The 12,067-nt window shown below is 39.5% G+C and overlaps 1 protein-coding gene across 7 annotated transcripts in view; it reads left to right on the top strand.

The window, feature by feature from the left end:
- Positions 1-12,067, top strand: part of sez6b (seizure related 6 homolog b) — an 813,765-nt gene that overhangs the window by 557,365 nt on the left and 244,333 nt on the right. For all 7 annotated transcript variants that reach the window (XM_069911066.1, XM_069911061.1, XM_069911062.1 and 4 more), the window contains one exon: positions 3,582-3,774. In XM_069911066.1, coding sequence (XP_069767167.1) covers positions 3,582-3,774 — 193 coding nt within the window. The remainder of the gene's footprint in view (positions 1-3,581; positions 3,775-12,067) is intronic.

The raw sequence follows: 12,067 nt of genomic DNA on the forward strand, positions 1-12,067 counted from the left end.
GGGACATGGGGTGACAGGTAGAGGAGGAGACTGATGTGGGGGGTGAGGAGTAGAGTGTTGGATAAAAAGTGAGTGCTAGAATGGACCAGGAATAGAATGGGAAAGGGCAAAAGGAAACAGTGGAACTGGATTGGGGTGAAGGTAATCTAAAATTGGAAAATCCAATGTTCACACCATAGGATTGTAGGCTCCCCAATATGTTGATCTTCAAGTTTGCATTTTGCCATGCCTTGGCAAAGAATGGGGCAGATATAGCTGTGTGAGAAGGGAATTTAAAATAATTAAGTAGCCAGCAGTTCTTGTCCATTAGCAAATGTCAAAGGTGTCGGCCATTTTGCACATACATGCACATTCTATAATAAACGTTTTCAAAATCTTTATGAGGCCAAATTAGAAGTTGCATTGGCCTTGAATCAAAAACACCAAAGATTGTAAGTGGTAATGCAAGGCTGTTGTAGGTCGTGACAAGAGTAATTAAAGTGATCTGTGTAAGCTTGTATGACTCTTTCTGGCTCTTTTCAATTGGGGAGTGAGTAAAGAGGGTACAGGTTGGGATGGAGGGGGTAGGAGGGGGTGGGTTGAACAGAATCAATATAGGAATAGCCCTGCAGGTGCTGGAACCTTGAGCTGATGGAAAATTGCTGGAGTAACTCAACAGGTTAGACAGCATCCATGGGTAGAAATGGTCAGTTGACATTTCAGGTATGGACAACCTATATTTTATGTCTATATTCAACATCTGTAAAAGCTTATCCTACTATTCTATTTCTTTGCATTTGTTGATGGTTGTCAAGCATTGCATTGTCTTTCTTTTATTATTATTATGGCTAACAAATACTCACCTGTTGGAGAGCATTATTGTTGGAGGAAATGAAGTGATGCAATGAATCTGAGAGTTTAAGCTGGTCTGGGCATGCGCTGCTCTGGGCTCATGCTCTCTGGGCTCACGCTGCTCTGGGCTCGTGCTGCTCTGATTGAGAACCAGCAGCTGTTCTTCAGTGAGGACCAGGGAGTGAGAAGGATGGCCCATGGCACTGATGCCTCCCAGGATAACACACCACTCTGTTACCTCTCGCTGGGAAAGAGCAGCTCTCAGTCCAGTCCCAAGGACAGGTTTGAAAGGCCTGGTGACTACCCCTCACCTGCAATTGCAAGCTAACTACCAAAAACACCTCCACAGACAGTCCACCATCTTTCTTATACTTTCATGCTCCTCCCTTGCGCCAGTGCCACGTCACCATCATTCTCCCTCCTTTTCCAGAACATTCATCAGGAATAGTGGCTTATTCTCTTAGTCTTTGTCAATATATGCGAGAGAGAGGTTTTGTGAGGCGTGAGTAGGAAATTACTGATTACAGCTTGGACCAAGTACTGTAACATTCATTATCACAACCAATTTGAGGGCGAGGATATTGGTGATGGGTATTTTTTAATGTATCTTGTGTTCAGTGGGCATTGTAGCTCACTTTGTAATAATCAAAGTTCTCAGTCAGGATATTCTGGTTCTCATTCCTATACTGAAGATTGGAACACAAAATCTATCTTTTGAAGGAGGCATTAAACTGAGAGCAAAAAAACCAACAAATTGCTTGCAGAATTCATTGGGTTGAGCAGTATAAGTGAAGGGAAGGTAGATGCTGGATAAGTGTATTTTCCGATTGATTAAGACTTACTCTTACAATGCATAACTAATACACCTGAATTTAGAATAAACAGTTTAAAAGACAAAAGACAAAAATATTATACACTGAACAGACTTCACTTGCATGAATATATAGACCTTAAAGCATTTTACTTTATTTTCAGTCACATTCTTTGAAAACATTTAACCGTCACAATATCTGCAGTTTCCTCCCCATCCATGGAGCTACCCTAAAGACAAACAATAACATTATAATTAACTCCTCCCTCCCTTAAGTTTAGAGATAAAACCTTTGATAGAGATGACTCTTACAAAGCTGGGAGAAGGAGATACCTTAAAAGAGTCACCCTGTCGGTGAGCAGCATCACCAGCTCTTCATCCTGGGTGACACCATTGCTGTTTCACACAACTTTATTCAAACAGCTGCTACGAGCAAAACATGACCAATGAACTCCACTGGCTGAATGTTTGCCCCCATCTTCACCAAAGGTTTAGGTGTTACTTCAGAGAACATTTACTTCTACAATTTTAAACTTACTACCAAAAACACCTCCACAGACAGTGGAGGTGTTATTTTATTTTTATTTATATTAATTTTTAAAATATATTTTCCTCAATATTTTTGTCATTTGCTTGATGTTGCTAGTTGTTTGAATTATGGATGCCAGGTTTTTACTGTAGTAAGGTTGAAGATTGCATTCAAATACAGTATATAAGGAAAAAAAATATTTATATTATCCAGGTTTGCTGCTTAGTTTAGTTTAGTGTTGCTAGCTGACATTTTTATTAGTGTGTTAGTGCAAAGAGCTGATAAATAAAAATAAAAATCCACTGCTCATTCTCCTTCAAATTTGCCATACGATGACATCACAATTTGCAAAAACTAAGCGAGGCAGAGCCAACCCTCAAAAGGAGGAATCCTTCCAACAAAGGTCAGTAACCTGCCACTTATGATATTGAAATTGCAACATTGGGATCATGTGTTTGAAGTAGCCAGGGTCAGGTTTGAATCTGACACAAGGATTGAGAAAAGACTGACTGACCCAGAGAGGATAACATGATCTGAGTAGTATGGTTGAGTAAAGATGAGCAAGAAATCCTGACAACGCTGGGGGAGAAAAAAACATTGTTGAGGTATCAGGGTTAGGTGACCTACTTCACTCTGTATAATAGACAGTGATGAAATCGAAGATAAAAATCATGGGGCAATTGTGTTGTGTAACTTGTATTTGCAGAGATCTGTACTTTCAATAGTTACACAGACTCTGTGCTTTTAAACTAAAGAGCATCTGAACAGGCATGATACAAATGCACTAACACACTAATACAAATTGTCAGCTAGCAACACAGAAGTAAACTAAGCAGCAAACTTGGGTAATATTTTTTCTTTATATCCTGTATTTGAATGCAATCTTGAAGACATTAAATATTTAACTTTACTACAGTTAAAAACCCTGGGATCCAAAATTCAAGCAACCAGCAGCTTCAAGCAATTGGCAAAAAAGTCGAGGAAAATAAATAAATTTCTGACAACACAATATCCATAACCCAGTATAAGCTGATTGCCTGTTCAGATGCTCTTTAGACACTTGATTAAAATGTACTGGTGCTGTCTGTTCTATGGCATGTTCTTGTAGGAAGCAAAGATCGAGCTTGTCTACTGTGACCTTAATTTACACTAAATGTTTCTTTATAAAAGCAACTTATTTCTGGGAAAACTAAATCATTGAATTTGCATTTAACTAATATTTAACTTAAACGACTGGTAAATTTAACATCCGCGCTTGAACTCCTTTATAAAATTAAACCTGTGTAGTCCTACAGGACAAAATTTATAATTGTCATAGCTTTGCCGCTCCAATGCCCATTCTGTTCATGCTGAAAGCACTTTGATAAACAGTCATTCTGCAACTATATTTTCTGTTCAATCTCTCTGCAGGTAAAAAACATCAGCTTGTCTGAAGGAGAGATGCTGACGATTGAAGGACTCGATGGAAATGAACCAACTGTTCTTGCCAATGAGTCAATTTTAATGAAAGGACAGGTGATTCGCAGCCCAAGCAATCAACTTTCTATCCATTTCCAAAGCATTCAACTTAGAAAACCAGGCTCATTCCAATTCCATTATCAAGGTAAGAGCTTACACTCCAGGGCTGGAATAATGGGACAAAAGCAATGCCTGTATTACACGTCTCTTTTATTGTTCAAATTTGAAAGCAAGGGGTTTTACTTTGAAATAAAATGCTTGCTTCCTGGTTCTTGCACATATGGAAGTTTATATCTTGTGGAATAGAATTGTTCTGATATTTACAAGGATCTGAATGAAATATAAGGCCGCATAGATTTACACGTTCAACTTCAATGGTTTCAATTTAAGTCCCAACTGAGGTTCTAAAGAAACTGAATGTAAAATATCTTTGCAAGTCTGGTTTGTGTCAAAAGCTTTTTGTGTTCCATGAAGAAGTCACATTCTACTGCAAATTATTTGTATTCCCTTGATATAATAAGAGAGTGGTTATGGTACAGGACTGACATTCAGAGCCTTCCTGCATCGATTTGGCCTTCAGTTCAAGTCCCACCGTAGCAACTGTGAAATTTTGATTCAAGTACGTAATTAAAGGATTTTCAGACATGTCAGCAAGGGTGACTATGCATAACTGCAGCGTGTTTATTTGGAAGGATATTTAAGACTGTGATATGGCACTATTGATGTGCAAAACTTGGTAAAATCATGGCAATGAAATTCTTCAATTCCTGTTGCAAAATGCACAGGTCCTGCTTTGGTGCAACTTTTGAAGGTAAACTCTTTTTTCCTGTTTGATTTTTTTTTTGCAGATGAAATGATTGACCATTAATAATGATGACTTCATGCACCAATAATATACCAAAAAAATTCTAACCCTGTATCTCGTCCCTCCACTCATGAGTTTTCCTCGCTAACATCCTCCTCTCTGTAACCTTTCTTCCTCATAATATTTCTTCGTCCCCTCTTACACCTTTCCTCGCATCCCAGTGGATGCTAGACAGTTGAATTTTAAAAATGTTTAAAAAAAAAGTCTAGAAATACTCCTGTGACATCTGTGGATAGATAAGTTTATGTTTCATTGATAAATTCCAATTTATAATTATTTCTGCATTTTGCTGGGAGAATCCTAACAAAAGGTTTAACTAGATAAGATAGTCAAGAAGGCAACACCATCTCTTGTTTAAACTATTTAGATTATGTTCATTCTTTGTTTTATTTGGTAATGTTTTGATCTTTGCATTTGTCGCTCTCCTATAAGTTTTCATTTGGCTGAATAGAACACATTTGGTTAATGTTAGTTGTGAGCCAAAGTTCAGAAAATTATAGAAGTGCCATGTACTGAAATTCAAGTTCAGTTGCTAAGTTCTGCAGTCTGTGACACAGAAGAGAGTTTGTGTGTTAAATGCTAGATTATTGTCATGGAGAAAGATATTAATATTTATGATGTGTGTCTTTCAAAGCTTATGTTTCCAATGCTTGCTCCTCTATGCATGTGCTTTAATATGTTGCTAGGTCGGAATATCCAGTAACTTGTTCAGATATTGTAAAACATTTGCTAATTCACAGTAAAGCATTTTTAGTTTGTTTTTATTGTCTTAAAATTAGGTTGAGAATGGATGAAAAAAAGTAGATGGCTGAGCCAAACAATTCTCCCGACCTCAAAATATTGTGTGGAATATTGAAACAATATACAGTAAACCCTCAGTATCCAACACCAATGGGGATTGGTAGATGCCAGATGGGTGAATTTTCTGGTTTATTGAGATTATGTGTTGTGTGGATTGGGGAACTGGTCGCGAGGGGGCACCAACTTTAAAGTTTCTTTTTTTTTTACCTATTTAATTTTCCCAATTTTTTGCCAGTTGCTTGAATTCTGGATAATGGGGATTTTATTGCATATAAAACAGTTGCTTGAACAACAGTGAGTGTAAGGCTCTGAAACTTTGGCTGATCTAATTGAATTGAACAAAAACATTCTGCATTGACTGAGTATGTAGTTGGGTTTTTGAAAATAGTCTTGTGGAAAATTTTTTATATTCTTGTAATTTAACATCTCAATTTTGAATCATTGTGTGAGCTGAAGTCAGATTCTCAGACCATGCTGATTTTTTCTCATCTTACGTTACGAGCCCAGAGGGCCCCCAAAATCCAGCAGCAATAGATATTCACCAAGACAAATGATTACTTCAACAAAAGTTGCTTTTAATTATCTTTTTTTTTAAATTTTTTTATTTTTCACACCATAAATCACATTAACCATGATACACACTTTTTCCTTTTCACACATATACAGTGCCATTTTCTCCCCCCGCTTTTAATTATCTTTAAACATGAAAACAGGATCACATTTTAACTTATCACTATTAACTTAACTAACCTAACTTGGCCCCCTTCTAATTCTAAGCAGATGTGTATGTAATGTGTGTGTAAGTTCAGAAAAGTTCTTTGATTCACAGTCCAATCTCACTTCTCATTCCTCCAAGTTTACTGGTTGCAGGCAATTCTTACACTGTGCACAGAATTTAACATTTATGAAGTTCACCAGGCTTTGGTGCAAGAAAGATAAATGGTTACCTGGTTACCGCTCAGAAAGGTTCTTGTCAGCTTTCAGAGAGAGACTTGTTGTTCCTCAACACAAACTGATCCCTTTTAATCAGCCACATCAGTGTCTTGCCAAAGAAACTTTCCCCATCAGGGTATTGCTCAAAATCTACATTTTAGATGGAGATTCCAGAGTTGTCCCATACGATGCCACATACGGTAGACATGCCATTGTTGTTTTCATGTAAATTCTTTACTCTCCCAGTCTTGCTGTGAGAGAAGTTCCTTCGTTTAATTTTATCATCTCCTTCCTGTGATCAGCAAATATCACCACAAAATATGAGGGTTTTGCATCTGGTGAAAAATGCTGACCCATTAGTGTTTTTTAACGGGATGTCTGGATATACTGCATGATGCTGTTGGGGTAATGTCCCATCAACATCCATTGGAGCGCTTTCATCCCTAACGTCGAAGTACTCGAGATGGCAGAGGTCGACAGCATCGAGTCCACGCTGCTGAAGATCCAGCTGCGCTGGGTGGGTCACGTCTCCAGAATGGAGGACCATCGCCTTCCCAAGATTGTGTTATATGGCGAGCTCTCCACTGGCCACCGTGACAGAGGTGCACCAAAGAAAAGGTACAAGGACTGCCTAAAGAAATCTCTTGGTGCCTGCCACATTGACCACCACCAGTGGGCTGATATCGCCTCAAACCGTGCATCTTGGCGCCTCACAGTTTGGCGGGCAGCAACCTCCTTTGAAGAAGACCACAGAGCCCACCTCACTAACAAGAGGCAAAGGAGTAAAAACCCAACACCCAACCCCAACCAACTAATTTTCCCCTGCAGCCGCTGCAACCGTGTCTGCCTGTCCCGCATCGGACTTGTCAGCCACAAATGAGCCTGCAGCTGACGTTGACTTTTTACCCCCTCCATAAATCTTCGTCCGCGAAGCCAAGCCAAAGAGAGAATGTCCCATTCACCTTTGTGTTGAGCTGGCTGCACATTAAGTCCAACACTTGTACTGACCTCAGTGGCAAGGCCTGCTCTGGATTTGACCTCTTCAGACTCCACTTGGCTCCTGTGGACTGCTCCACATTGTATTGTATTGTTTGATCATTATCCCCACCTTCACTGATTCAAACACTGGCAGGATCATTTATGAACATAATTGTGCTGACCAGGGGTGGTCATTAAATATTCCAGGATCTTATATTTTAGAAAAAACGAGACAAAGAGAAAAGCAAGAGCGGTCCTGGTAATACAAGATGGGGTAACAGCAGTGGAGAGAATGAATTATTGTTCTGGAAGTTGAAAAGTGGAATCAATCAAGGTGGGTTGAAGAATAATTTGGTGGAAGTTGTATACAGTAGTGGTAGGGAAGGCTATTGTATAAATTAGCCATTCTCATGGGAGTCCTACCACTCCATCACCCCTTCCCCCACCCTGGGGCCACAGCATATTTAAATAAAAGCCTTGTTTTCTTTCCACCTCACTTAAAATTATTTTTTAAATGTTTTTATCAAGTCAGTAGGAGAGAAGAACAGAAGAAACTAAAACTTGACTGCTTCACAGGGAAAGGGGCCCCTAAACTTTGAGCAGAGTCCTAGGGTGAACCATAGCCAAAAAGTACATTAAGAATGACTGGTATAAATCAGGAGAATGTAACATGCCTTCAATCTACAAGCAAACAATGCAAACCATATTACCAGTGATAGTTTCAAGGATGAATTTATGCAATTTATCAGAAATTGTTTTCTTATCCAATATGTACAGGAACCAAATCAGAACAGGTTATTTTAGTTCAGCGAGCAACAGTTAGCCAGCATTTTGATGGCTGAGGTTCCTCTAGTGAAGACTGATCGTAATTTGATAGCATTTCATAGAACGTTTGAAAGTAATTTAGTTCAATCTGAAAACAGGATCTTAAAGCAAACTGTGAAGATGTGCTTAAATTAGATATGTATCAGCAATATTTGGTTTGACAAGTATTCAACAAATTTTAAGTTTACTAGAAATATGCATCTCCTTTAAAGGTGCATGAAAACATTCGGGAAATAGCCTACATGTGACTAACAAGAGAAGTTACAGCATTAGATCATAAGAAATGGCTTGTAATGTCAAAGAAGCAGTAAGCCTGTGGATTAGAAACATTTCAGAATTGAGCAAAGGGGGACTGAGGAAATTATAAGGATAATAGAATGGGAGAGTCATTAGGGAGTAACAGGAAAAGAAACTGTTAAATCTTCCATGGAAATGTATTAAGGAGAAGGATAAAAATAGTTGATGTGAATCCCATCCAGACTGACTCAGGATAAATTATATTTTGAAGTAAAAAAAATGACAAAATGTTAAGCAAATATAATGTCCAAGTTCAGGGTAGGAGACTTAGAAGATCTCTGAAATCATGGAATATAGATGTCAAGAAAATTAATTACCATTGGTTAAAAATGAGCAGGTCTGAAAGCCAATAAATCAGAAATGTGACAACATGCTTCCAAGGTTTTGAAAGTGTGGAGATAGTGAGTGGACTGGTTACCATCTTCCAAAATTCCTTTGATTTCTTTTGAGAGAGAGAAAATTACAAATCTGTTTTGTCTGACATCAGCAGTGGGGCAGTGTTCCTATTAAAGAACTGAGAGTAGAGCATATACAGTATTAAAGCAGCAAAAGGATTATGCAGAATCAACATAGATTAATGAAAAGCAAATATGTTTCTCAGATCTGTAAGATTTTCAGGTTTTAACTAGCAAAATCAACAAAAGGGTCCTTTAGATGAGGTATATCTGGATTTTCAGAGGTCATTCAAGAGTTAACACAAATCAGATTGTTAAACAAAATTGGGCATGATTTAAAAAGGAGAAAGTTTACTGGGGTAGATAAACAAGCTGAATTGAGCTTATGATCAAATCAGCCATGATCTTATTGCATCGTGAAAAAGGGATAAAGGGCTAAACGGTGTGCACTTCCATTTCTTATTTTGCTCTTCTGAAGCCCTCCACAACTTTAGTGTTTATCTCAGCACTGCATACCAAACTCTTTTTCTGCCGCCAGCCTTCTAGGCTTCCTCCACTCTTCTCTATTGGTGCCAGAGCCATTTGCATTCTCCTGAAATCTCTTCCTAATTCTCTCTAACTTGCTTCAAAAAAGCCTGCTGTCAACCTTCATTTTCTATCAGCTTGTCATCATTTGTCCTCACTCTCTTAACCCTGACATCTGTGAAATGAGTTGATATTTATACAAGTAAGTTTAAAAAGCGAGTTCTGTTAAAGGGACAGCTTATTGAGCAAGTATGTACTTTAAGAAGCTGTAACTTAAAAAAAAATCCGGAAGGAATAAAAAGTGTAGCTTCAACTAGTGAAGTTCATGTGACTGAGTAATATTCTTGAATGAGAACTAAATCAACTTAACTGGAGGGCAGTGTCTGTACTATATTAATTCTCTGAGAACCATAATACATTTTAATCATCTGCCATCTGGCATATAAGAGGATTCATTCTTTCACTCAGCAACTCCCTAAGCATCAATATTGCGAGGTCTCGAGGCATCTGTCAAGAAGGTGCATTTTGAGTTTCAAGTAGTGTGAGATTTTTACTTTCTCTGTGGCTAGGAATTGTGTATTTGTCACATTTTGACACGTTGTTAGCAATTTATGGTCTTTAGCCACTCCCAAAGTGGATGTTAGAAAGGTTTGTAAATGTATGTCACACAGTCTCTTTCTCTTCTTTCTTTGGCTTGGCTTCGCGGACGAAGATTTATAGAGGGGTAAAGTCCATGTCAGCTGCAGGCTCGTTTGTGGCTGACAAGTCCGATGCAGGACAGGCAGACACGGTTGCAGAGGTTGCGAGGGAAAATTGGTTGGTTGGGGTTGGGTGTTGGGTTTTTACTCCTTTGTATTTTGACAGTGAGGTGGGCTCTGCGGTCTTCTTCAAAGGAGGTTGCTGCCCGCCGAACTGTGAGGCGCCAAGATGCATGGTTTGAGGCGATATCAACCCACTGGCGGTGGTCAATGTGGCAGGCACCAAGAGCTTTCTTTAGGCATTCCTTGTACACCTCTGTCTCGGAGGCCAGTGGAGAGCTCGCCATATAACACGATCTTGGGAAGGCGATGGTCCTCCATTCTGGAGACGTGACCCACCCAGCGCAATTTGATCTTCAGCAGCATGGATTCGATGCTGTCGGCCTGTGCCATCTCAAGTACTTCGATGTTGGAGATGAAGTCGCTCCAATGAATGTTGAGGATGGAGCGGAGACAACGCTGGTGGAAGCGTTCTAGGAGCCGTAGGTGATGCCGGCAAAGGACCCATGATTCAGAGCCGAACAGGAGTGTGGGTATGACACAGTAAAGGCTAAGAATAACAACATGACAGTGTGAGAGAGGGGGAAGGTGGAAAGTGAGGGAGGTGAATCTCAGTGATAATCTAATGATCAGGCAGATTTCCCAGTAGAGGTTAGGGATAAATCATTCATAAATCTATGAATAGTCCTAAACAAGATTTATTTTTGTTTTCGGCAAATCCTTCAGGTTACTGTAAGCTTAAATGTGAAACCTGGCAGCTTGAAATTGTTCTTTTAATGAAACCATTTTTTGTAGTAATTAAACATGGGCAAGCAAAATTATACTGACAGGAATCTCATTTCAAACCAATACAAAGCCTGAATTTATTTACACAGGCTTTAGTTAAGAAGAAGAAAACATGGCATTTTCTAATTCATTGCCTAAAATTTGATCATGCACACTTGCTGACCAAGTAGCTCTTAAGCCTCCACATTCTCATCAAAGCTGTCACTGATGAATTGAAACATGGAAGCCTACAGATGTTGTGTTTGTAGTAAAAGCACAGGAATGCTGGAGGAACTCAGCAGGCCTCGCAGCGCCCATAGGTGGTAAAGATATATGTGATGCGCTGTGTCTTGGGTAAACTTGTACCTCTCACTTCGTTCGTTTTAGATTGGTCACAGTGTTTGAACTACCGAAAGAAAATAGACACACACACTGAGAGCAGTTCAGATTATACAAATGTTTATTACAAATTCAAAAGCTGATTTTACACTACAATATGCAAGCCCTTCCCAACTATACTTATCAACGCTTGGACTGGTCCCAACTGCCGAAGCGAGGCAACGACTGCACACTTGTAGTAGGTTGTCAGGGCGCCGGTAGCAGCTTCTCCACCTCCCCTGACCGGGACATAGGATGGACTCCAGAAGTTCTTCTTCTTCTTGCTGAGAGATGTTGCCACCTCTCGGAGAGTCTCCAACTTCAGCAGCAGGACCATGGCTTATATTACCCAAAAACTGCTTACCCAAGGACCTATTCCCAGCACAGCAAGAAAGATAAGCAAGCAAGCTAGCATGCTAGGCTAATTAACGAATAACATAATTTTCAGCTTATCATTTTGAATACAATGGTTTATTCTACATCAAGGCAAGGCCTCTGACAGTCTGTGACCAAAACAAGCAGGAAGATTAAATGTTCTAGGTACGCAGATGTCCTTTCTTCAGATAACAGCATCTCTGGCCCCTTGGTGGAATTTTGCTTATGTCTGCTGATTCTAAAAACAATTAGGTTCTCAGCCTTGCAGAACCCAAAGCTGCAAGTTTAAAAAAAAAGGTTCTCAGCTCTGCAGAACCAAGAGCTGGAAATTAAGAAAAAACAGGTTAAAAAAATAGGTTAGAATCTTCCATTACACGCTGTTAGCCAGAATCATACATACACAAGGTAAAGACTGTACAACAGGCTTTAATCCACAAAGACTCCCACAGAGGCAGGCTGGCTGTGGCTGCAGCAACTCTGTGTGAGGGCTCGGGAGGCCGCGCAGGCTTATATCCCGGAGGGTGATTGACACCCGACCGGGTG

Source organism: Narcine bancroftii, chromosome 14, assembly GCF_036971445.1.
Source record: "Narcine bancroftii isolate sNarBan1 chromosome 14, sNarBan1.hap1, whole genome shotgun sequence".
Taxonomy (NCBI): Eukaryota; Metazoa; Chordata; class Chondrichthyes; order Torpediniformes; family Narcinidae; genus Narcine; species Narcine bancroftii.